Source organism: Salvelinus alpinus, chromosome 10 (genome assembly GCF_045679555.1).
Source record: "Salvelinus alpinus chromosome 10, SLU_Salpinus.1, whole genome shotgun sequence".
Taxonomy (NCBI): Eukaryota; Metazoa; Chordata; class Actinopteri; order Salmoniformes; family Salmonidae; genus Salvelinus; species Salvelinus alpinus.
In genome coordinates this window covers 71,485,069-71,512,601 of record NC_092095.1, presented here as the reverse complement: position 1 = coordinate 71,512,601, position 27,533 = coordinate 71,485,069, and the positions used below count along the sequence as shown (strand labels likewise).

The following is a 27,533-nucleotide window of genomic DNA, read 5'->3' as shown; positions in this document are numbered from 1 at the left end:
ACCTACTGGTTCTTATCCTGCCCCAGTGGGGAGGGAAGGAAGGGGTCTCAACACTAGACCTACTGGTTCTTATCCTGCCCCAGTGGGGAGGGAAGGAAGGAAGGGGTCTCAACACTAGACCTACTGGTTCTTATCCTGCCCCAGTGGGGAGGGAAGGAAGGAAGGGGTCTCAACACTAGACCTACTGGTTCATCTGACACAGAGCCTCCCATCCATCCCCCCAGTCCTCTCCTCCTCCAGCCCTGGTTATAACCCTGGAGCCCCAGTCCTCTAACCCTCCAGCCCTGGTTATAACCCTGGAGCCCCAGTCCTCTCCTCCTCCAGCCCTGGTTATAACCCTGGAGCTCCAGTTCTCTAACCCTCCAGCCCTGGTTATAACCCTGGAGCTCCAGTCCTCTAACCCTCCAGCCCTGGTTATAACCCTGGAGCTCCAGTCCTCTAACCCACCAGCCCTGGTTATAACCCTGGAGCCCCAGTCCTCTAACCCTCCAGCCCTGGTTATAACCCTGGAGCTCCAGTTCTCTAACCCTCCAGCCCTGGTTATAACCCTGGAGCCCCAGTCCTCTAACCCTCCAGCCCTGGTTATAACCCTGGAGCCCCAGTCCTCTAACCCTCCAGCCCTGGTTATAACCCTGGAGCCCCAGTCCTCTAACCCTCCAGCCCTGGTTATAACCCTGGAGCCCCAGTCCTCTAACCCTCCAGCCCTGGTTATAACCCTGGAGCCCCAGTCCTCTAACCCTCCAGCCCTGGTTATAACCCTGGAGCTCCAGTTCTCTAACCCACCAGCCCTGTTTTTTTCAGCTGTTTGGGCACACAAAAATTGTTCTGGAGGCAAGCCGAAGTTTGGAAACCGAAGTCTGACCCTCTTCCAGCCCTCTAGCCCTCTAATCCTCCAGCCCTCTAACCATCCCACCCTCCCTTCCTCCAGCCCTCTAGCCCTCCTCTAGCCCTCTAATCCTCCAGCCCTCCCCTCCTCCAGCCCTCTAACCATCCCACCCTCCCTTCCTCCAGCCCTCTAGCCCTCCTCTAGCCCTCTAATCCTCCAGCCCTCTAGCCCTCCTCTAGCCCTCTAATCCTCCAGCCCTCCCCTCCTCCAGCCCTCTAACCCTCCTACCCTCCCTTCCTCCAGCCCTCTAATCCAGCCCTCTAACCCTCCAGCCCTGGCTGTAGCCCTGGAATTCTGGGGACGAGGGTATTGCCTTTTTAGGAGACACCTGATCGCAGCCCAGTGCCTCTACACACACACAGAGGCTGCTGATAAAGATGTGTGTGTCCTTGTGTGTTAGACTGAGTGAGAGAGAGTGACTGGTGATTAGGCTGATAGATGAGCTCAGAGCTATGGGGGTGGGGACTGAACTGGACTGCTACCGTTCACAGTTAAAAAGAGAGATCCAACCACGACCCCATCCAGTTTAGGAAGGACACACCACTAGACCATTAGATTACCAGACCAGAGAGCAACACAGCGTGTGACAGCGTCGGAGACCCTTATACGTCCCCTGAGGATAGGTGGACCAGACGGACAGTGGACTGTTTTAGTTTGCCAGCAGGCTGAGGAGAAGCTCTGTCTGTTTAACCAGAGGAACACTATCTCAGGCTTCTAGAAGCTCTGTCTGTTTAACCAGAGGAACACCATCTCAGGCTTCTAGAAGCTCTGTCTGTTTAACCAGAGGAACACTATCTCAGGCTTCTAGAAGCTCTGTCTGTTTAACCAGAGGAACACCATCTCAGGCTTCTAGAAGCTCTGTCTGTTTAACCAGAGGAACACCATCTCAGGCTTCTAGAAGCTCTGTCTGTTTAACCAGAGGAACACTATCTCAGGCTTCTAGAAGCTCTGTCTGTTTAACCAGAGGAACACCATCTCAGGCTTCTAGAAGCTCTGTCTGTTTAACCAGAGGAACACTATCTCAGGCTTCTAGAAGCTCTGTCTGTTTAACCAGAGGAACACTATCTCAGGCTTCTAGGAGCTCTGTCTGTTTAACCAGAGGAACACTATCTCAGGCTTCTAGAAGCTCTGTCTGTTTAACCAGAGGAACACTATCTCAGGCTTCTAGAAGCTCTGTCTGTTTAACCAGAGGAACACTATCTCAGGCTTCTAGAAGAGGACTATAGTATCTTGGGAGTCAGACTGTTTCTGAGAGACTCTGTCTACCTGGAGCCTGTGTTCTCTATAACCCGTAGAGACTGTCTACCTGGAGCCTGTGTCCTCTATAACCCGTAGAGAGACTGTCTACCTGGAGCCTGTGTTCTCTATAACCCGTAGAGACTGTCTACCTGGAGCCTGTGTCCTCTATAACCCGTAGAGAGACTGTCTACCTGGAGCCTGTGTCCTCTATAACCCATAGAGACTGTCTACCTGGAGCCTGTGTTCTCTATAACCCGTAGAGAGACTGTCTACCTGGAGCCTGTGTCCTCTATAACCCGTAGAGACTGTCTACCTGGAGCCTGTGTTCTCTATAACCCGTAGAGAGACTGTCTACCTGGAGCCTGTGTCCTCTATAACCCATAGAGACTGTCTACCTGGAGCCTGTGTCCTCTATAACCCGTAGAGAGACTGTCTACCTGGAGCCTGTGTCCTCTATAACCCGTAGAGAGACTGTCTACCTGGAGCCTGTGTCCTCTATAACCCGTAGAGAGACTGTCTACCTGGAGCCTGTGTCCTCTATAACCCGTAGAGAGACTGTCTACCTGGAGCCTGTGTCCCCCCCAGTCGGTATAGAGAAGGACTGAAACTGAACTAGTCTTCCTGTTGAAACCTACATTACAGTCCTTTGTTTTAGTCCGGGTTGGTGGGCATCTTGAACCCTAACCCTCATGGAGAAGTTCCAGGCTGGTATGGTCCTAGCGGGGGTGGGGGACGCCCTGGGCTACCGTAAGGGCCGCTGGGAGAGCTGCCCCTCTGGGCCACAGATCCAGGAAGAGCTGGCCTCTCTGGGGGGCCTTGGGGCTCTGAAACTGGACCCTGACAACTGGCCCCTCAGCGATGGAGCCCTGATGCACATGACCACCGCGGAGGCCCTCATCACAGGTGAGGACAGGACATACCCACGGAGGTTAGAGGAGGGATGGGTAGATGGGGGTTAGGGGACATAGAGGGTTAGGGGACATGGAGGGTTAGGGGATGTAGAGGGTTAGGGGACATGGAGGTTTAGGGGACATGGAGAGTTAGGGGACATGGAGGGTTAGGGGACATGGAGGGTTAGGGGACCTGGAGGGTTAGGGGACATGGAGGGTTAGGGGACCTGGAGGGTTAGGGGACAGGGAGGGTTAGGGGACATGGAGGGTTAGGGGACATGGAGGTTTAGGGGACATGGAGGGTTAGGGGACAGGGAGGGTTAGAGGACATGGAGGGTTAGGGGACATGGAGGTTTAGGGGACATGGAGAGTTAGGGGACATGGAGGGTTAGGGGACATGGAGGGTTAGGGGACATGGAGGGTTAGGGGACCTGGAGGATTAGGGGACAGGGAGGGTTAGGGGACATGGAGGGTTAGGGGATGTAGAGGGTAGGGGACATGGAGGTTTAGGGGACATGGAGAGTTAGGGGACATGGAGGGTTAGGGGACATGGAGGGTTAGGGGACCTGGAGGGTTAGGGGACATGGAGGGTTAGGGGACCTGGAGGGTTAGGGGACAGGGAGGGTTAGGGGACATGGAGGGTTAGGAGACCTGGAGGGTTAGGGGACATGGAGGGTTAGGGGACAGGGAGGGTTAGGGGACATGGAGGGTTAGGGGACCTGGAGGGTTAGGGGACAGGGAGGGTTAGGGGACATGGAGGGTTAGGAGACCTGGGGGGTTAGGAGACCTGGAGGGTTGGTGCTAGTTGGCCATGCTAGAAGGGATGTATACTAACTAAACAGTAACATTGACCAATCAATAGTACTTCCTCATTGGCTCCAATGATATTATCATCTATGATACATCTGTATCTATGATACAGTGCCTGTGTAAGCCTAGTAAAGGAAACGAGTAAAGGGAACTCAAATAGAATAGCAATAGAATGATTGCCATGGTTGTAGAGGTCTCAGAGACAGTGAGAACACCAGTAGTTTGGTGTTTCTCTCATTCACACTGACACATTCACTCATTTACTCTCTTCACCCACCTAAACCTCCTATCTCCTCAATCACACACACACACACCTGTCCAGTCTGATTTTACAGAGAGACGAGAATAGCATTCTGTGGAAACTCCTAATCACTCAATGGGACATATTTCTTCCGAACAATGCCTGGCTTACACCATAATCCCTATAGCAGTCAGAAATGACTCAGCGCAGGCCGTAATCCCAAACACCTTCTTCACATGTCATCACATCTACTCTTCATCTCTTCATCAGAGGAGTCTAGCCTGGAGTCTAGCCTGGAGTCTAGCTTGGTCCCCCAGATCTGTTTGTGCTGTCTTGCCAACTCCTATGGTCATGGCAATGGAATTGGCAGGAGATAACAGTGGTGGAAAAAGTACCCAATGGTCATACTTGAGTAAAAGTAAAAAATACCTTTAATAGATAATGACTCAAGTGAAAGTCACCCAGTAAAATACTACTTGAGTAAAAGTCTAAAAGTATTTGGTTTTAAATGTACTTCAGTTTCAAAAATAAACATATTTGCTGAAATATACCGCCAGATCAGAGGCAGTAGGGATGACTAGAGATGTTCTCTTGATAAGTGTGTGAATTAGACCTTTTTTCTGTCCTGCTAAGCATTCAAAATGTAAGGCGTAAAAAGTATATAATATCCTTTAGGAATGTAGTGAAGTAAAAGTTGTCAAATATAAATAGTAAATTAAAGTACAGACTACGTAAGTACAAACTACTTAAGTAGTACTTTGAAGTATTTTTACTTGAAGTACTTTACACAACTGGGAGTTAGCAAGACAACAGGACCAGATCTGGGACCAGGCTGGAGTTCTATAGATGGACAACCTGACAGGACAACACGCATGTCACCTACCGACCGCTGGCCTGGACGTCTGGAGCTGCCAGATCAGATAAGTCCAAAATAGAACTAGGGAGGAGAACATGAGCCTGTCCTCAGGCAGAGGAGAACAATAGAGAGACCAGGTCTCATCACATCACAGTAGCTATCCCCCTTGGTGATCCTGTATCGTATTTGGCCAGTGGATTGTGTTCAAAGCCAGCAGTGCTCCTGTAGAGAGATGACAGCCTTACGGATAAGCCTGCTGCTTAGCCGCATTCCAACAACACAGCCTGGGATGTGTCCCAAATGGCACCCTATTCCCTATGTAGTGCACTACTTTAGACCAGGCTCCCACTCCATAAGACTCTGGTTAAATGTAGTGCACTATATAAGGAATAGGGTGTAATTTGGGACTCTCACCAAGTCAGGCCAGAGAACCACCATGAATCACTGACACTGACAGGAGCTGGAAGCAAACAATACTCATCTGATCTATAGCACAGCTCATAGAGAGGAGAGGAGGAGGAGGTGGGGGGTAGAGGAGGAGGAGAGGGGGAGAGGAGGAGGTGGGGAGGGGAGGAGGTGAGGAGAGGAAGAGGAGAGGAGGAGGAGGGGAGAGGGGGAGAGGAGAGGAGATGAGGAGAGGGAGAGGAGGAGGGAGGACAGGGGGAGATGGGGAGTAGAGAGGAGGAGGGGAGGAGGGGGAGGGGAGAGGAGGAGGGTGATGGGAGGGGAGAGGAAGAGGAAGAGGAGAGGGGAGGAGAGGAAGAGGGGAAGAAGATTTCAGTGTATCTAGTTTTGGCCCACGCAGGTAAAGGCCTATGTTATAAACTCTGATCTGGGTCCATATTCACAAAACATCTGAGAGTAGGAGTACTGATGTGGTATCCGTGTTTCTTGTTAGATTATAATGAATGGACAGATAGGAAATGATCCTAGATCAGCACTCCTACTCTGAAACGCTTGATACACACCGTCCCTGATCCATCTACCACAGGGGACAGAGAGAAGAGGGGGATGTCAATGTATATCTTGGCCTACGCAAGTATAGGCCTTTATTACAGCCTAGGCCAGCCTATGTATCATGAGAACAGATTCTGGGCATGTATTTTTAAAGCATCCCAAGAAGGATGTTGTCTGTCCATGTCATCTTTTTCATTATGACCTAACATGTAGAAATGGTCCTAGATCAGTGCTCTTACTTTGAGATGCTTTGTGAATATCAAACCTGATGTGTAACAAAGCATAGGTCAAACAGCAACAAGTACCCAACATCAAACCCCTCCTTGATAAAGTAGGGATGTACACAACCCTATCCGGCTCGAAGGACCATGAAAAAGAGACGGAGAGGAACAATTGTCCTGGAACAAGGGGAAAGGGCTTCAGAGATGATACATCAAGACATGACCGGTTAGATTGCAGGCAACTGGTTCTAAACACAGGTTCTGTTCCAAATGGTACTCTTTTCCCATAGTCCACTATTTCTGACTAGGGCCTATTCCACATGGTGCACCACGTTTGACCCGAGCCAGATGGGCCCTGGTCAGAAGTAATGAACTATAATAGAGGGTGCCATTTAGAGAATAGGGTTATATTTAGGAGGTAGACAGTGTAGAGAATAGGGTTCTATTTAGGAGGTAGACAGTGTAGTGAAGGGTATTCACACCGCTTGTCTTGTCTGGTAAACTAGGATGAGAAGACGGAATGAATGATTTTCATTCAGTTACTTAAGCCCACACTGACTGGAACACCCCATCCCTCTCTCCCTGACACCCGTCTGGTTCATCCCCAAAGCCCTCTGCTCCTGAAACAAAGGTGACAAACACACACACACCACACAAGCATATGCACAAACCCATGACTCACACGTGTGGAGCCTCTCCCCCCCGCCCCAGCAGATCACATGGTATAATGTAAGCACAGCAGGCTGAACATCTAAACATAGACATAGACTCTCATCTGGCTGGTACGTCAAACATGCCACCACCCCCCACGGACAGACAGTGTCTGACTACCAACCACTCTCTCTGTGTGTGTGTGTGTGTGTGTGTGTGAGAGAGTGAGAGTGAGAGTGAGAGTGAGAGTGAGAGTGAGAGAGAGAGAGAGAGAGAGAGAGAGAGAGAGAGAGAGAGAGAGAGAGAGAGAGAGAGAGAGAGAGAGAGAGAGAGAGAGAGAGAGAGAGAGAGAGAGAGAGAGAGAGAGAGAGAGAGAGAGAGAGAGAGAGAGAGAGAGAGAGAGAGAGAGAATACTCGTAGAACACCAAATAATGCATGCAGAGCAGAATTAGGCCGATACCCACTAATTATCAAAATCCAGAAAAGAGCCGTTAAATTCTACAACCACCTAAAAGGAAGCGATTCCCAAACCTTCCATAACAAAGCCATCACCTACAGAGAGATGAACCTGGAGAAGAGTCCCCTAAGCAAGCTGGTCCTAGGGCTCTGTTCACAAACACAAACACACCCCACAGAGCCCCAGGACAACAGCACAATTAGACCCAACCAAATCATGAGAAAACAAAAAGATAATTACTTGACACATTGGAAAGAATTAACAAAAAAACAGAGCAAACTAGAATGCTATTTGGCCCTAAACAGAGAGTACACAGTGGCAGAATACCTGACCACTGTGACTGACCCAAACTTAAGGAAAGCTTTGACTATGTACAGACTCAGTGAGCATAGCCTTGCTATTGAGAAAGGCCGCCGTAGGCAGACATGGCTCTCAAGAGAAGACAGGCTATGTGCACACTGCCCACAAAATGAGGTGGAAACTGAGCTGCACTTCCTAACCTCCTGCCCAATGTATGACCATATTAGAGAGACATATTTCCCTCAGATTACACAGATCCACAAAGAATTTGAAAACAAATCCAATTTTGATAAACTCCCATATCTACTGGGAGAAATTCCACAGTGTGCCATCACAGCAGCAAGATTTCTGACCTGTTGCCACAAGAAAAGGGCAACCAGTGAAGGACAAACACCATTGTAAATACAACCCATATTTATGCTTATTTATTTTAACTTGTGTGCTTTAACCATTTGTACATTGTTACAACACTGTGTATATATAATATAACATTTGTAATGTCTTTATTGTTTTGAAACTTCTGTATGTGTAATGTTTACTGTTAATTTGTATTGTTTATTTCACTTTTGTATAATATCTACCTCACTTGCTTTGGCAATGTTAACACATGTTTCCCATGCCAATAAAGCCCCTTGAATTGAATTGAATTGAAATTGAAATTGAGAGAGAGAGAGAGAGAGAGAGAGAGTGGGAATGGGAATGTTAACTTTTCACAATATGCATCATGATGCATAGTTGGCCCTTTGCAGGTGTATTTAATGACAAGCTTCCAGACTGATCGATTTGCTGTTGTGTAAACTGTGGTGCGTTAACTATGCTGTGTGTAAACGGTGGTGCGGTAACTATGCTGTGTGTAAACTGTGGTGCGTTAACTATGCTGTGTGTAAACGGTGGTGCGGTAACTATGCTGTGTGTAAACTGTGGTGCGTTAACTATGCTGTGTGTAAACGGTGGTGCGGTAACTATGCTGTGTGTAAACTGTGGTGCGTTAACAATGCTGTGTGTAAACGGTGGTGCGGTAACTATGCTGTGTGTAAACGGTGGTGCGGTAACTATGCTGTGTGTAAACGGTGGTGCGGTAACTATGCTGTGTGTAAACTGTGGTGCGTTAACTATGCTGTGTGTAAACGGTGGTGCGGTGACTATGCTGTGTGTAAACTGTGGTGCGTTAACTATGCTGTGTGTAAACGGTGGTGCGGTAACTATGCTGTGTGTAAACGGTGATGCGTTAACTATGCTGTGTGTAAACTGTGGTGCGTTAACTATTCTGTGTGTAAACTGTGGTGCGTTAACTATGCTGTGTGTAAACTGTGGTGCGTTAACTATGCTGTGTGTAAACGGTGATGTGTTAACTATGCTGTGTGTAAACGGTGGTGCGGTAACTATGTTGTGTGTAAACGGTGGTGCGGTAACTATGCTGTGTGTAAACGGTGATGCGTTAACTATGCTGTGTGTAAACTGTGGTGCGTTAACTATGCTGTGTGTAAACGGTGGTGCGTTAACTATGCTGTGTGTAAACGGTGGTGCGTCAACTATGCTGTGTGTAAACGGTGGTGCGGTAACTATGCTGTGTGTAAACGGTGGTGCGGTAACTATGCTGTGTGTAAACGGTGGTGCGGTAACTATGCTGTGTGTAAACGGTGGTGCGGTAACTATGCTGTGTGTAAACGGTGGTGCGGTAACTATGCTGTGTGTAAACGGTGGTGCGGTAACTATGCTGTGTGTAAACGGTGGTGCGGTAACTATGCTGTGTGTAAACGGTGGTGCGGTAACTATGCTGTGTGTAAACTGTGGTGCGTTAACTATGCTGTGTGTAAACGGTGGTGCGGTAACTATGCTGTGTGTAAACGGTGGTGCGGTAACTATGCTGTGTGTAAACGGTGGTGCGGTAACTATGCTGTGTGTAAACGGTGGTGCGTTAACTATGCTGTGTGTAAACGGTGGTGCGGTAACTATGCTGTGTGTAAACTGTGGTGCGTTAACTATGCTGTGTGTAAACTGTGGTGCGGTAACTATGCTGTGTGTAAACGGTGGTGCGGTAACTATGCTGTGTGTAAACGGTGGTGTGTTAACTATGCTGTGTGTAAACGGTGGTGCGGTAACTATGTGTAAAGGGTGATGTGTTAACTATGCTGTGTGTAAACGGTGATGTGTTAACTATGCTGTGTGTAAACGGTGATGTGTTAACTATGTGTAAACGGTGGTGCGTTAACTATGCTGTGTGTAAACTGTGGTGTGTTAACTATGCTGTGTGTAAACTGTGGTGTGTTAACTATGTTGTGTGTAAACTGTGGTGCGGTAACTATGTGTAAAGGGTGATGTGTTAACTATGCTGTGTGTAAACGGTGATGTGTTAACTATGCTGTGTGTAAACGGTGATGTGTTAACTATGTGTAAACGGTGGTGCGTTAACTATGCTGTGTGTAAACTGTGGTGCGTTAACTATGCTGTGTGTAAACTGTGGTGCGGTAACTATGCTGTGTGTAAACTGTTGTGCGTTAACTATGCTGTGTGTAAACTGTGGTGCGGTAACTATGCTGTGTGTAAACTGTTGTGCGTTAACTATGTATAAACGGTGATGTGTTCTGTGTTGTTCCAGACTACTGGTGTTTGGAGGACCTCTACAGGGAGCTGGTCAGGGTGTATGTTGAGGCCATGGCGTCTCTCCAGGGTCGCCCTCCTGACCCAGTCACCGTGGAGGGATGTGCTCACCTCAAACCCAACAACTTCCTGCTGGCCTGGCACACGCCCTTCAATGAGAAAGGTCAGAGGTCACAACAGATGTGTGAGGTGTGATGGTGACATGGTTTAGTAGGGTTCAGTTCAACCTGCACATGTGCCGTCTCTCTCTTTCTCTCTCCATGTGGTCATTGTCCTGGTGGGTTCTCACCATGTGGTCATTGTCCTGGTGGGTTCTCACCATGTGGTCATTGTTCTGATGGGTTCTCACCCTGTGGTCATTGTCCTGATGGGTTCTCACCATGTGGTCATTGTTCTGATGGGTTCTCACCCTGTGGTCATTGTCCTGGTGGGTTCTGATGGGTTCTCTCCATGTGGTCATTGTCCTGGTGGGTTCTCACCATGTGGTCATTGTTCTGGTGGGTTCTGATGGGTTCTCTCCATGTGGTCATTGTCCTGATGAGTTCTCACCATGTGGTCATTGTTCTGGTGGGTTCTGATGGGTTCTCTCCATGTGGTCATTGTCCTGATGGGTTCTCACCATGTGGTTATTGTTCTGGTGGGTTCTGATGGGTTCTCTCCATGTGGTCATTGTCCTGATGGGTTCTCACCATGTGGTTATTGTTCTGGTGGGTTCTCTCCAGGTTCTGGGTTTGGAGCAGCCACCAAGGCCATGTGTGTGGGGATGAAGTACTGGCAGCCTGAGAGGATAGACAACCTAGTGGAGGTCAGCATTGAGACGGGGCGCATGACCCACAACCACCCTACAGGTACCATACACCATGACCCAACCACCCTACAGGTACCATACACCCTACAGGTACCATACACCATGACCCAACCACCCTACAGGTACCATACACCATGACCCAACCACCCTACAGGTACCATACACCCTACAGGTACCATACACCATGACCCAACCACCCCACAGGTACCATACACCATGACCCAACCACCCTACAGGTACCATACACCCTACAGGTACCATACACCATGACCCAACCACCCTACAGGTACCATACACCATGACCCAACCACCCTACAGGTACCATACACCCTACAGGTACCATACACCATGACCCAACCACCCTACAGGTACCATACACCATGACCCACAACCACCCTACAGGTACCATACACCCTACAGGTACCATACACCATGACCCACAACCACACTACAGGTACCATACACCATGACCCAACCACCCTACAGGTACCATACACCATGACCCACAACCACCCTACAGGTACCATACACCATGACCCACAACCACCCTACAGGTACCATACACCATGACCCAACCACCCTACAGGTACCATACACCATGACCCACAACCACCCTACAGGTACCATACACCATGACCCAACCACCCTACAGGTACCATACACCATGACCCAACCACCCTACAGGTACCATACACCATGAACCAACCACCCTACAGGTACCATACACCATGACCCAACCACCCTACAGGTACCATACACCCTACAGGTACCATACACCATGACCCACAACCACACTACAGGTACCATACACCATGACCCACAACCACCCTACAGGTACCATACACCATGACCCACAACCACCCTACAGGTACCATACACCCTACAGGTACCATACACCATGACCCAACCACCCTACAGGTACCATACACCCTACAGGTACCATACACCATGACCCACAACCACACTACAGGTACCATACACCATGACCCACAACCACCCTACAGGTACCATACACCATGACCCAACCACCCTACAGGTACCATACACCCTACAGGTACCATACACCATGACCCACAACCACCCTACAGGTACCATACACCATGACCCACAACCACCCTACAGGTACCATACACCCTACAGGTACCATACACCATGACCCACAACAACCCTACAGGTACCATACACCATGACCCAACCACCCTACAGGTACCATACACCCTACAGGTACCATACACCATGACCCAACCACCCTACAGGTACCATACACCATGACCCAACCACCCTACAGGTACCATACACCATGACCCAACCACCCTAAAGGTACCATACACCATGACCCACAACCACCCTACAGGTACCATACACCATGACCCACAACCACCCTACAGGTACCATACACCATACACCATGACCCACAACCACCCTACAGGTACCATACACCATGACCCACAACCACCCTACAAGTACCATACACCATGACCCAACCACCCTACAGGTACCATACACCATGACCCAACCACCCTACAGGTACCATACACCATGACCCACAACCACCCTACAGGTACCATACACCATGACCCAACCACCCTACAGGTACCATACACCATGACCCAACCACCCTACAGGTACCATACACCCTACAGGTACCATACACCATGACCCACAACAACCCTACAGGTACCATACACCATGACCCAACCACCCTACAGGTACCATACACCATGACCCACAACCACCCTACAGGTACCATACACCATGACCCAACCACCCTACAGGTACCATACACCATGACCCAACCACCCTACATGTACCATACACCATGACCCAACCACCCTACAGGTACCATACACCATGACCCACAACCACCCTACAGGTACCATACACCATGACCCAACCACCCTACAGGTACCATACACCATGACCCACAACCACCCTACAGGTACCATACACCATGACCCAACCACCCTACAGGTACCATACACCATGACCCAACCACCCTACATGTACCATACACCATGACCCAACAACCCTACAGGTACCATACACCATGACCCACAACCACCCTACAGGTACCATACACCATGACCCACAACAACCCTACAGGTACCATACACCATGACCCAACCACCCTACAGGTACCATACACCCTACAGGTACCATACACCATGACCCAACCACCCTACAGGTACCATACACCATGACCCACAACCACCCTACAGGTACCATACACCCTACAGGTACCATACACCATGACCCAACCACCCTACAGGTACCATACACCATGACCCACAACAACCCTACAGGTACCATACACCCTACAGGTACCATACACCATGACCCACAACCACCCTACAGGTACCATACACCATGACCCACAACCACCCTACAGGTACCATACACCATGACCCAACCACCCTACAGGTACCATACACCATGACCCACAACCACCCTACAGGTACCATACACCATGACCCAACCACCCTACAGGTACCATACACCATGACCCACAACAACCCTACAGGTACCATACACCATGACCCAACCACCCTACAGGTACCATACACCCTACAGGTACCATACACCATGACCCAACCACCCTACAGGTACCATACACCATGACCCAACCACCCTACAGGTACCATACACCATGACCCTACAGGTACCATAGACCATGACCCAACCACCCTACAGGTACCATAGGCTAGACATTATAGTATAGCCTGCTATTTAACTAGCCTGGTCCCACATCTGTTTGTGTTGTCTTGCTCTAGTGATTAGCCTGGGGACGAGGTTAGTGTCTCACCGACACCTAAAGGCAAGACAACAGCAACAGGTCTGGGAGCAGGTTCACTGGATTTACCTGGTATTACCATCTATAATCACATAATACTGACCTGGCTGATTCCAACAGGTTTCCTGGGCTCTCTGACCACGGCTCTGTTTGCGTCGTACGCGGTGCAGGGCAAACCGCTGGTGACCTGGGGTCGCGACCTCATGAAGGTCCTCCCCAAGGCCGAGGAGTACTGTAAGAAGACCATACGCCACATGGCAGGTGTGTGTGTGTGTGTGTGTGTGTGAGAGAAATAGACTGTGTGTGTGTGTGATTAAATGGTGGTGTATGTTGTGTCCACTGCAGAGTACCAGGAGAAGTGGTTCTACTTCGAGGCTAAGTGGCAGTTCTACCTGGAGGAGAGAGGCGTGGAGGAGGAGGGGCAGAACAAGCCACTGTTTCCTGACACCTACAACGCTGAGGAGACAGACAAGGTCATCTATTGGTTCCATTCTACCTGGCAAACTGGATATTTAAAGATATTTGACAGATGTATTTAACTCTGGTGTGTTCTCCTCTCTCCAGGTGTAGAAGTATTTAACTCAGGTGTGTTCTCCTCTCTCCAGGTGTAGAAGTATTTAACTCAGGTGTGTTCTCCTCTCTCCAGGTGTAGAAGTATTTAACTCAGGTGTGTTCTCCTCTCCAGGTGTAGAAGTATTTAACTCAGGTGTGTTCTCCTCTCTCCAGGTGTAGAATTATTTAACTCTGGTGTGTTCTCCTCTCTCCAGGTGTAGAAGTATTTAACTCAGGTGTGTTCTCCTCTCCAGGTGTAGAAGTATTTAACTCAGGTGTGTTCTCCTCTCTCCAGGTGTAGAAATATTTAGCTCAGGTGTGTTCTCCTCTCTCCAGGTGTAGAAGTATTTAACTCAGGTGTGTTCTCCTCTCTCCAGGTGTAGAAGTATTTAACTCAGGTGTGTTCTACTCTCTCCAGGTGTAGAAGTATTTAACTCAGGTGTGTTCTACTCTCTCCAGGTGTAGAAGTATTTAACTCAGGTGTGTTCTACTCTCTCCAGGTGTAGAAGTATTTAACTCAGGTGTGTTCTCTTCTCTCCAGGTGTAGAAGTATTTAACTCAGGTGTGTTCTCCTCTCTCCAGGTGTAGAAGTATTTAACTCAGGTGTGTTCTACTCTCTCCAGGTGTAGAAGTATTTAACTCAGGTGTGTTCTACTCTCTCCAGGTGTAGAAGTATTTAACTCAGGTGTGTTCTCCTCTCTCCAGGTGTAGAAGTATTTAACTCAGGTGTGTTCTCCTCTCTCCAGGTGTAGAAGTATTTAACTCAGGTGTGTTCTCCTCTCTCCGGGTGTAGAAGTATTTAACTCAGGTGTGTTCTCCTCTCTCCAGGTGTAGAAGTATTTAACTCAGGTGTGTTCTCCTCTCTCCAGGTGTAGAAGTATTTAACTCAGGTGTGTTCTCCTCTCTCCAGGTGTAGAACTATTTAACTCAGGTGTGTTCTCTCTCCAGGTGTAGAAGTATTTAACTCAGGTGTGTTCTCCTCTCTCCAGGTGTAGAAGTATTTAACTCAGGTGTGTTCTCCTCTCTCCAGGCGTAGAAGTATTTAACTCAGGTGTGTTCTCCTCTCTCCAGGCGTAGAAGTATTTAACTCAGGTGTGTTCTCCTCTCTCCAGGTGTAGAAGTATTTAACTCAGGTGTGTTCTCCTCTCTCCAGGTGTAGAAGTATTTAACTCAGGTGTGTTCTCCTCTCTCCAGGTGTAGAAGTATTTAACTCAGGTGTGTTCTCCTCTCTCCAGGCGTAGAAGTATTTAACTCAGGTGTGTTCTCCTCTCTCCAGGTGTAGAAGTATTTAACTCAGGTGTGTTCTCCTCTCTCCAGGTGTAGAAGTATTTAACTCAGGTGTGTTCTCCTCTCTCCAGGTGTAGAAGTATTTAACTCAGGTGTGTTCTCCTCTCTCCAGGTGTAGAAGTATTTAACTCAGGTATGTTCTCCTCTCTCCAGGTGTAGAAGTATTTAACTCAGGTGTGTTCTCTCTCCAGGTGTAGAAGTATTTAACTCAGGTGTGTTCTCCTCTCTCCAGGTGTAGAAGTATTTAACTCAGGTATGTTCTCCTCTCTCCAGGTGTAAAAGTATTTAACTCAGGTGTGTTCTCTCTCCAGGTGTAGAAGTATTTAACTCAGGTGTGTTCTCCTCTCTCCAGGTGTAGAAGTATTTAACTCAGGTGTGTTCTCTCTCCAGGTGTAGAATTATTTAACTCAGGTGTGTTCTCCTCTCTCCAGGTGTAGAAGTATTTAACTCAGGTGTGTTCTCCTCTCTCCAGGTGTAGAAGTATTTAACTCAGGTGTGTTCTCCTCTCTCCAGGTGTAGAAGTATTTAGCTCAGGTGTGTTCTCCTCTCTCCAGGTGTAGAAGTATTTAACTCAGGTGTGTTCTCCTCTCTCCAGGTGTAGAAGTATTTAACTCAGGTGTGTTTTCCTCTCTACAGGTGTAGAAGTATTTAACTCAGGTGTGTTCTCCTCTCTCCAGGTGTAGAAGTATTTAACTCAGGTGTGTTTTCCTCTCTCCAGGTGTATAAGCGCTGGAGCTCAGAGGGCCGGGCTGGACGGAGGGGTCATGATGCTCCCATGATAGCCTACGATGCTCTCCTGGCCTCAGGCTCCGACTGGACCCAGCTCTGCCGCCGCGCCATGTTCCACGGAGGTGGGCTGTGTGTGTGTGCATTTGTTTGTTGTCCGTGCAAGTAGTCTATATAAGAGTTGTGTAGGTGTGTGTGTGTTCTTGTTGTGTTTGTATATTTATTTGTGTGTGTGTGTGTGTGTGTGTGTACTTGCCAGTAGTATCTTCTCTGACCTAGTCATTGTGTCCCCCAGGGGAGAGCAGTGCCACAGGACTGATAGCAGGCTGTCTGTACGGTCTCCTGTTCGGCCTGTCCCAGGTCCCTGAAGGGCTGCACCAGGATGTGGACCGACGCACGCGGCTGGAGGAGCTCGGAGCCGAGCTGTACAAGGCAGCCTCCGCAGAGAGGAGCACAGAAAAGTAACAACACCACCCTGCCCACATCGCCCTCTTCTGGCCGACATAGGAACTACACATGAATGACTCCACCATGGCTGGCTACTGGCTGCTCACCTACCTACCTACCAGTGGAGGCTGGTGGGAGGAGCTATAGGAAGACGGCTCAATGTAATGGCTGAAGGGGAATACATATGCTTGATACTGTTCCATTTATTCCATTCCAGCCATTACAATGAGCCTGTCCTTCTATATCTCCTCCTACCAGCCTCCTCTGCTACCTACCTATCCCACAGCACTGCAGCCCCCCTAGCCCGGCCTGTACCCTCCTCTCTGTCTCTCTCTCAACTGCTGCTGCTGGGGTCTCTGGAATAGTTCCGGTCCAGTTCCATTAAGTGTTTCTAAAACAAACTAAAGTCATTCATTTGGAACTGAATCAGAATCAGAATCAGAATCAGAACTCCTAAACCGGATATGTAATGTAACTATTCCATAGATTCCAGAGGCCCAACGTGTTCTCATCTATAGATGAACATGGATGAACTAACATCCCTACCTACTGTACATACACCAGTCCTGGGTTTAAAACATGTGATTGTAGACAAAGAAGACGGTCCTGTGTAAATGAGATTTAAACAACAGGCTTGTTATTAGTCTGTCCCCCCATATAGTATATGTTCCCTATATAGTGCACTACTTCTGACCCGAACCCTATGGGCCCAGGTCAAAGGTAGTGCACTAGGGTTCTATTTGGGATCCACTCTTAGTCTGTTATTTGCACTCATCTCATGTTCTGGTTTATTATTGTCTGCTGTGGATTCACCACGAGTGACATGGTGCCTGTCATGATAATAATTGTGTTATTATCAGATTAAAGTGGATATCTATATGTCACCTCTGAGGTCCGCGTCTCTCTTTGCTACTGTCTTTATAATGCTGTAGAGGTCAGAGGTCAATCCTAACTAACACCGGTGACGTGTCCCAATACTATCTCCTTTCTGCCGAAGTGTGCACTCCACCACCATATTCTGTCCACCATATTTCTTATACCAGTCATTTCCTTTCAAATCAGTGAAGGGAAGTGAACACGTGCACACTCTGGGAGGAAGGATAGATAATTGGGATATAGCCACCTCACTGTACCAGGACCCTAGAAACCACCAATAGTCTGTTTCTCTCTCTTCTCTACTTACCCCCACCTCCCTGTTATAGATCAACTAAACAGTCCCTGTTATATATCAACTAAACAGTCCCTGTTATAGATCAACTAAAAAGTCCCTGTTATATATCAACTAAACAGTCCCTGTTATAGATCAACTAAAAAGTCCCTGTTATAGATCAACTAAACAGTCCCTGTTACAGATCAACTAAACAGTCCCTGTTATAGATCAACTAAACAGTCCCTGTTATATATCAACTAAACAGTCCCTGTTACAGATCAACTAAACAGTCCCTGTTATAGATCAACTAAACAGTCCCTGTTATATATCAACTAAACAGTCCCTGTTACAGATCAACTAAACAGTCCCTGTTACAGATCAACTAAACAGTCCCTGTTATAGATCAACTAAACAGTCCCTGTTATAGATCAACTAAACAGTCCCTGTTATAGATCAACTAAACAGTCCCTGTTACACATCAACTAAACAGTCCCTGTTACAGATCAACTAAACAGTCCCTGTTATAGATCAACTAAACAGTCCCTGTTACACATCAACTAAACAGTCCCTGTTACAGATCAACTAAACAGTCCCTGTTATAGATCAACTAAACAGTCCCTGTTATAGATCAACTAAACAGTCCCTGTTATAGATCAACTAAATAGTCCCTGTTATAGATCAACTAAACAGTCCCTGTTACACATCAACTAAACAGTCCCTGTTACAGATCAACTAAACAGTCCCTGTTATAGATCAACTAAACAGTCCCTGTTATAGATCAACTAAACAGTCCCTGTTATAGATCAACTAAACAGTCCCTGTTACACATCAACTAAACAGTCCCTGTTACAGATCAACTAAACAGTCCCTGTTATAGATCAACTAAACAGTCCCTGTTATAGATCAACTAAACAGTCCCTGTTATAGATCAACTAAACAGTCCCTGTTATAGATCAACTAAACAGTCCCTGTTATAGATCAACTAAACAGTCCCTGTTATAGATCAACTAAACAGTCCCTGTTACACATCAACTAAACAGTCCCTGTTACAGATCAACTAAACAGTCCCTGTTATATATCAACTAAACAGTCCCTGTTATAGATCAACTAAACAGTCCCTGCTATAGATCAACTAAACAGTCCCTGTTATAGATCAACTAAACAGTCCCTGTTATAGATCAACTAAACAGTCCCTGTTATAGATCAACTAAACAGTCCCTGTGACAGATCAACTAAAAAGTCCCTGTTATAGATCAACTAAACAGTCCCTGTTATAGATCAACTAAACAGTCCCTGTTATAGATCAACTAAACAGTCCCTGTTATAGATCAACTAAACAGTCCCTGTTACAGATCAACTAAACAGTCCCTGTTACACATCAACTAAACAGTCCCTGTGACAGATCAACTAAACAGTCCTACACTGCTAGAACACTCACTGGAAATGTAAATCATCCCTAAATCTGCTGCTGCAGCTAATGTACTGAACAAGGAATTAATATTCTGTCATGTATAAAGAATTCATTGTCCATGGTAGAGGTTATAGTACAGAGATGGTTGAGGTTATAGTACAGAGATGGTAGAGGTTATAGTACAGAGATGGTTGAGGTTATAGTACAGAGATGGTAGAGGTTATAGTACAGAGATGGTAGAGGTTATAGTACAGAGATGGTAGAGGTTATAGTACAGAGGTGGTAGAGGTTATAGTAGTACAGAGATGGTAGAGGTTATAGTACAGAGATGGTAGAGGTTATAGTAGTACAGAGATGGTAGAGGTTATAGTACAGAGATGGTAGAGGTTATAGTACAGAGATGATAGAGGTTATAGTACAGAAATGGTAGAGGTTATAGTAGTACAGAGATGGTAGAGGTTATAGTAGTACAGGGATGGTAGAGGTTATAGTACAGAGATGGTAGAGGTTATAGTACAGAGATGGTAGAGGTTATAGTACAGGGATGGTAGAGGTTATAGTACAGAGATGATAGAGGTTATAGTACAGAGATGGTAGAGGTTATAGTAGTACAGAGATGGTAGAGGTTATAGTAGTACAGAGATGGTAGAGGTTATAGTAGTACAGAGATGGTAGAGGTTATAGTAGTACAGAGATGGTAGAGGTTATAGTACAGAGATGGTAGAGGTTATAGTACAGAGATGGTAGAGGTTATAGTACAGAGATGGTAGAGGTTATAGTACAGAGATGATAGAGGTTATAGTACAGAGATGGTAGAGGTTATAGTACAGAGATGGTAGAGGTTATAGTACAGAGATGGTAGAGGTTATAGTACAGAGATGGTAGAGGTTATAGTACAGAGATGATAGAGGTTATAGTATAGAGATGGTAGAGGTTATAGTAGTACAGAGATGATAGAGGTTATAGTACAGAGATGGTAGAGGTTATAGTAGTACAGAGATGGTAGAGGTTATAGTAGTACAGAGATGGTAGAGGTTATAGTAGTACAGAGATGGTAGAGGTTATAGTACATAGATGGTAGAGGTTATAGTACAGAGATGGTAGAGGTTATAGTAGTACAGAGATGGTAGAGGTTATAGTAGTACAGAGATGGTAGAGGTTATAGAAGTACAGAGATGGTAGAGGTTATAGTACAGAGATGGTAGAGGTTATAGTAGTACAGAGATGGTAGAGGTTATAGTAGTACAGAGATGGTAGAGGTTATAGTAGTACAGAGATGGTAGAGGTTATAGTACAGAGATGGTAGAGGTTATAGTACAGAGATGGTAGAGGTTATAGTAGTACAGAGATGGTAGAGGTTATAGTACAGAGATGGTAGAGGTTATAGTAGTACAGAGATGGTAGAGGTTATAGTACAGAGATGGTAGAGGTTATAGTAGTACAGAGATGGTAGAGGTTATAGTACAGAGATGGTAGAGGTTATAGTACAGAGATGGTAGAGGTTATAGTAGTACAGAGATGGTAGAGGTTATAGTACAGAGATGGTAGAGGTTATAGTAGTACAGAGATGGTAGAGGTTATAGTAGTACAGAGATGGTAGAGGTTATAGTAGTACAGAGATGGTAGAGGTTATAGTAGTACAGAGATGGTAGAGGTTATAGTAGTACAGAGATGGTAGAGGTTATAGTAGTACAGAGATGGTAGAGGTTATAGTACAGAGATGGTAGAGGTTATAGTACAGAGATGATAGAGGTTATAGTAGTACAGAGATGGTAGAGGTTATAGTAGTACAGAGATGGTAGAGGTTATAGTAGTACAGAGATGGTAGAGGTTATAGTACAGAGATGGTAGAGGTTATAGTACAGAGATGGTAGAGGTTATAGTAGTACAGAGATGGTAGAGGTTATAGTAGTACAGAGATGGTAGAGGTTATAGTACAGAGATGGTAGAGGTTATAGTACAGAGATGGTAGAGGTTATAGTAGTACAGAGATGGTAGAGGTTATAGTACAGAGATGGTAGAGGTTATAGTACAGAGATGGTAGAGGTTATAGTAGTACAGAGATGGTAGAGGTTATAGTACAGAGATGGTAGAGGTTATAGTACAGAGATGGTAGAGGTTATAGTAGTACAGAGATGGTAGAGGTTATAGTACAGAGATGGTAGAGATTATAGTACAGAGATGATAGAGGTTATAGTACAGAGATGGTAGAGGTTATAGTAGTACAGAGATGGTAGAGGTTATAGTAGTACAGAGATGGTAGAGGTTATAGTACAGAGATGGTAGAGGTTATAGTACAGAGATGGTAGAGGTTATAGTAGTACAGAGATGGTAGAGGTTATAGTAGTATAGAGATGATAGAGGTTATAGTACAGAGATGGTAGAGGTTATAGTAGTACAGAGATGGTCGAGGTTATAGTAGTACAGAGATGGTAGAGGTTATAGTAGTACAGAGATGGTAGAGGTTATAGTACAGAGATGGTAGAGGTTATAGTACAGAGATGAGAGAGGTTATAGTAGTACAGAGATGGTAGAGGTTATAGTACAGAGATGGTAGAGGTTATAGTACAGGGATGGTAGAGGTTATAGTACAGAGATGGTAGAGGTTATAGTAGTACAGAGATGGTAGAGGTTATAGTAGTACAGAGATGGTAGAGGTTATAGTACAGAGATGGTAGAGGTTATAGTACAGAGATGGTAGAGGTTATAGTAGTACAGAGATGGTAGAGGTTATAGTACAGAGATGGTAGAGGTTATAGTACAGAGATGGTAGAGGTTATAGTAGTACAGAGATGGTATAGGTTATAGTACAGAGATGGTAGAGGTTATAGTACAGAGATGGTAGAGGTTATAGTAGTACAGAGATGGTAGAGGTTATAGTACAGAGATGGTAGAGGTTATAGTACAGAGATGATAGAGGTTATAGTACAGAGATGGTAGAGGTTATAGTAGTACAGAGATGGTAGAGGTTATAGTAGTACAGAGATGGTAGAGGTTATAGTAGTAGAGAGATGGTCGAGGTTATAGTAGTACAGAGATGGTAGAGGTTATAGTAGTACAGAGATGGTAGAGGTTATAGTACAGAGATGGTAGAGGTTATAGTACAGAGATGGTAGAGGTTATAGTAGTACAGAGATGGTAGAGGTTATAGTACAGAGATGGTAGAGGTTATAGTACAGGGATGGTAGAGGTTATAGTAGTATAGAGATGATAGAGGTTATAGTACAGAGATGGTAGAGGTTATAGTAGTACAGAGATGGTCGAGGTTATAGTAGTACAGAGATGGTAGAGGTTATAGTAGTACAGAGATGGTAGAGGTTATAGTACAGAGATGATAGAGGTTATAGTAGTACAGAGATGGTAGAGGTTATAGTACAGAGATGGTAGAGGTTATAGTACAGAGATGGTAGAGGTTATAGTACAGAGATGGTAGAGGTTATAGTACAGGGATGGTAGAGGTTATAGTAGTACAGAGATGGTAGAGGTTATAGTACAGAGATGATAGAGGTTATAGTACAGAGATGATAGAGGTTATAGTACAGAGATGGTAGAGGTTATAGTAGTACAGAGATGGTAGAGGTTATAGTAGTACAGAGATGGCAGAGGTTATAGTAGTATAGAGATGGTAGAGGTTATAGTACAGAGATGGTAGAGGTTATAGTACAGAGATGATAGAGGTTATAGTACAGAGATGGCAGAGGTTATAGTAGTATAGAGATGATAGAGGTTATAGTACAGAGATGGTAGAGGTTATAGTACAGAGATGGTAGAGGTTATAGTACAGAGATGGTAGAGGTTATAGTAGTACAGAGATGGTAGAGGTTATAGTACAGAGATGGTAGAGGTTATAGTACAGAGATGGTAGTGGTTATAGTAGTACAGAGATGGTAGAGGTTATAGTACAGAGATGGTAGAGGTTATAGTACAGAGATGGTAGTGGTTTTAGTAGTATAGAGATGGTAGAGGTTATAGTACAGAGATGATAGAGGTTATAGTACAGAGATGGTAGAGTTTATAGTAGTACAGAGATGGTAGAGGTTATAGTAGTACAGAGATGGCAGAGGTTATAGTAGTATAGAGATGGTAGAGGTTATAGTACATAGATGATAGAGGTTATAGTACAGAGATGGTAGAGGTTATAGTACAGAGATGGTAGAGGTTATAGTACAGAGATGGTAGAGGTTATAGTAGTATAGAGATGGTAGAGGTTATAGTACAGAGATGATAGAGGTTATAGTACAGAGATGGTAGAGGTTATAGTAGTACAGAGATGGTAGAGGTTATAGTACAGAGATGGTAGAGGTTATAGTACAGAGATGGTAGAGGTTATAGTACAGAGATGGTAGAGGTTATAGTACAGGGATGGTAGAGGTTATAGTACAGAGATGGTAGAGGTTATAGTAGTACAGAGATGGTAGAGGTTATAGTACAGAGATGGTAGAGGTTATAGTACAGAGATGGTAGAGGTTATAGTAGTACAGAGATGGTAGCGGTTATAGTACAGAGATGGTAGAGGTTATAGTACAGAGATGGTAGCGGTTATAGTAGTATAGAGATGGTAGAGGTTATAGTACAGAGATGGTAGAGGTTATAGTACAGAGATGGTACAGGTTATAGTACAGAGATGGTACAGGTTATAGTACAGAGATGGTAGAGGTTATAGTAGTACAGAGATGGTAGAGGTTATAGTACAGAGATGGTAGAGGTTATAGTACAGAGATGGTGGAGGTTATAGTACAGAGATGGTAGAGCTTATAGTAGTACAGAGATGGTCGAGGTTAGTCAGCCCTATCACAGGATGTTTCCGTCATAGAAATATAATCTAGATTCTATTTCTATGGTCCCTGTTCTGTCCTGAGAACAAAGCTAGGCCCTTCTGTTTCCCTACAGAGCAGAGAGAGCAGCGAATGCAGGGCCATCAGGCCTCATTGTGGACACCAGCGCCCTGAAGAAGCTGGTTTGGGACCGGATGACCCGCCCGGAGCTCAGAGGGGTTCTGGAGAGCCTGCTCCACTACTTAACCCAGGACCTGCCCAGCCGGAGCCCCACCGCGAGGCCCCCTGAGAGGTTATGGCTGGAGGTCAGTGTGGGGTTGGAGGTGCCCCAGCTCAGCAGGTGTGGAGGTCGACCAGCAGGGGGCGACGTCTCAAGGCGCCTCACCTCCTTCCAGCTTCTCCAGGCCAAGTTCCTGAGGAACACCCCCAACCCTCCGCTCACTCACCGCCGTGAGGTGGGGGCCCTGGCACTGTCCTCCAGAGAGGGTAGAGGGGGAGGCTGTGGGATCAGAGAGACCCCTAGTGGACAGGTTGAGGGCTGCATTCCCAAAACAGGACGTGGAGTGAGAAAGGGGAACACTGTTAAGGATGTGCTGGCCAGGTTTGCCGCAGCAACGCAGAAGGAGAGGGGAGGGGCCACACAGGGTGGAGGAGCGTCGAAAAGACCCCGACCGATCGGCAAGGGGCAGCTACTGTCTGCCATAATGGACAAGTTTGAAACCATGGCGACGGTGCAACGGGGAAGTGACGTGAGTTGCCTGAAGAAAAGCTCTTCTCCTGGTACCAGCTCACCTGGTAAAGTCAAAGGGACCGGTGGTCGTGTCAAAGAATTAGTGAGTCGTCAGGAAGAAGAGGGACAACAGTGCTCAGGTCAACCAGGTCAACCCGTCAAAGGTCAGAGTTCAGTGAAGCAGCAGGTTAAGAGTAAAGGCTGGGGACAGCAGAGGGAAGAGAACCCCTCTGGAGTGCAGGGAGGAGATAGAGGGTCAGAGAAGACAGTAGCTGCTCTGAAGGATTCACCTCAACACAGAAAAGGGAGGAACTGGAATCAGAAAGTGAAAGGTCACTCTGTAGTCAATAAGCAGATAAGGGGTCCGGGTTCAGATCAAGAAGCTGAAGGTCAGATTCAGGATTCAATTAAGGAGGTAGAAGTTTGGGGCGCTAATCAACAGATAGAGACTCTGGGTATGAACCAACAGGTAGAGACTCTGGGTTTGAACCAACAGGTAGAGACTCTGGGTATGAACCAACAGGTAGAGACTCTGGGTTTGAACCAACAGGTAGAGACTCTAGGTATGAACCAACAGGTAGAGACTCTGGGTATGAACCAACAGGTAGAGACTCTGGGTATGAACCAACAGGTAGAGACTCTGGGTTTGAACCAACAGGTAGAGACTCTAGGTATGAACCAACAGGTAGAGACTCTGGGTTTGAACCAACAGGTAGAGACTCTGGGTATGAACCAACAGGTAGAGACTCTGGGTTTGAACCAACAGGTAGAGACTCTGGGTTTGAACCAACAGGTAGAGACTCTGGGTATGAACCAACAGATAGAGACTCTGGGTATGAACCAACAGGTAGAGACTCTGGGTTTGAACCAACAGGTAGAGACTCTGGGTTTGAACCAACAGGTAGAGACTCTGGGTTTGAACCAACAGATAGAGACTCTGGGTTTGAACCAACAGATAGAGACTCTGGGTATGAACCAACAGGTAGAGACTCTGGGTTTGAACCAACAGGTAGAGACTCTGGGTATGAACCAACAGGTAGAGACTCTTGGTACGAACCAACAGGTAGAGATTCAGGATACGAACCAAGAACAGATTGTTAGCTCAGGTCAAAGTTTAGAAGGCCATGGTTCAGAGTTTGACAAGGAGCTAAAGGTTCAGAGTGAAAACATTGAAGTTAAGGCTTCAGTGGGTCAGGAAGTGGTGGTACACGCTTCACATCAGGAGAATCGGGATCCTGATCAAGACAGTGAAGTTGAAGTTTCAGGTCAAGAGGTCAAGGCACAGGTTACAGGTCAGGAATTAAAGGTACAGGAGCTCAGCTATGTGCAGGTAGAACTGCTCTGCTCTGCTGCAGTGGTCCAGTGGTCTCCCCCAGCACCCCAGGTAGGGATACCTGAGGTAGAGGCCTTGCAGTCTGGGTACCTGGCAACGCTGCTCCCTTGTCCTCCTGTGTGGGCCCTAGCTTCCTCTGTGGATCCACCAGCACAGAAATACTCAGGGTTAGGGTCCAAAACCAGGACCCTGGAAGGCTCACATCTCTCCTACCCCTGGAGAAAACAGTACATGGATCCACCCCAACCCCGGTCCACCCAGAGAGGCCAGCCCAGATACCCCATCCCTAGGGGGGCCCACGGCTCAGAATCAGAACCATCGGAACTGGGCCAGGCCCATAACACCAGCCTCTCACCCTCACCTTCTGAATCTACGACCCCTGATGTCATGACCTCTGTCCCCACAACCCCTGATCTTGACCTTTGCTTCCTGCCATCAGCGCCCACAACGTCCAATCAGGAGCCCCGCCCACATGAAGCCAAACAGGAAGTAAATGTCCCCATGGCACTGCAAAGTGGGGAGGGGGAGGTGACATGTCAGGAGGGGGAGGGGCAGGGTAGCGCTGAGATGTCACACAAAGATGATGTCATCACTATGAGTGGTTCAAGTGTTGCAGAGCCAGAAAGACTACAGACAGAAAAGCAGGAGAGACCAAAGTACAGGACGTTAAACTACGGCGACCCTTCAGCGAAACTGATTTATAAACCCAAAATCATCCGATTCACAGATACCTTTAATTTCTAAGTCACTCGTTCACTCACTCTGACTTCAGTGATGCGTCCGTCTGTGAAAGATAAAAGCTTTCTGAACTTTCTCTCTCCTCACAGTGAAACACAACACTCCTTCAAGGTCATGCTAGCTATCCCATGTGTTGCTGTCCTCTGAAAGCTGTGGTGTTGCAGGAAGCAGCCTACGCTCTACTTGTGGTGATTACTCAGAAGCTGTGTAATGCTCTCAGTAGAGTAGTGTGTGTGTGCGTGCGTGTGTGTGTGTCGTCCGTACTGTAACAGTGGAAAGACAAACAGAACAGCGGTGTTAAACATTGACTAAGCCTAATCTTTAGAATGGGATTTTCGTGGAAAACAATGTGAAGCAATAATATCAGGACTTAAACTGTAGCTATGACAACCGAGTCAAATGAACCTCTGCTCTTTATCAGATTAAAGAAGCTCAATCCCTTATCTTGTAGTTATTGTATTGTTGTTGTTGTGTTCAATCATTAGCCTGTTTGAGTTAGCTCTACTGACCTTGGCGTATCTATACTCTCCCTAAGTCTCGTGACTATTGTCGTTATCACAAGTAAACCGGAACTAAGGCACCATACATTTCATTTAATGTCATTAGAATAATCTCAGAGATCAGGGACATATTCGGCCACTACATGTATCAATGAAGTTTACAAGAGAATCTTTGT

At 46.5% G+C, this 27,533-nt stretch overlaps 1 protein-coding gene across 2 annotated transcripts; it reads left to right on the top strand.

The window, feature by feature from the left end:
* Positions 1-27,300, top strand: LOC139532812 (uncharacterized). 2 transcript variants are annotated; one of them, XM_071330892.1, is made up of 9 exons: positions 1-3,028; positions 10,108-10,272; positions 10,832-10,957; positions 13,829-13,969; positions 14,054-14,181; positions 16,266-16,398; positions 16,569-16,734; positions 24,172-26,503; positions 26,534-27,300. In XM_071330892.1, exons 1-9 carry the CDS (start codon positions 2,815-2,817, stop codon positions 26,861-26,863), a joined length of 3,735 nt encoding a protein of 1,244 aa, XP_071186993.1. In that variant the 5' UTR covers positions 1-2,814; the 3' UTR covers positions 26,864-27,300. The 2 variants fall into 2 exon arrangements, with proteins under 2 accessions (XP_071186993.1, XP_071186992.1); XM_071330891.1 differs by having other exon boundaries at positions 24,172-27,300.
* The last annotated feature ends 233 nt before the right edge of the window (positions 27,301-27,533 follow it).

Coding starts and splice junctions, on each gene's coding strand:
- LOC139532812 (XM_071330891.1), top strand. CDS start 2,815: ATGGAGAAGTTCCAGGCTGGTATGGTCCTAGCGGGGGTGGGGGACGCC. Junction 10,273..10,831: donor CACGCCCTTCAATGAGAAAG/GTCAGAGGTCAC, acceptor GGTTCTCTCCAG/GTTCTGGGTTTGGAGCAGCC. Junction 16,399..16,568: donor CCGCGCCATGTTCCACGGAG/GTGGGCTGTGTG, acceptor TGTGTCCCCCAG/GGGAGAGCAGTGCCACAGGA.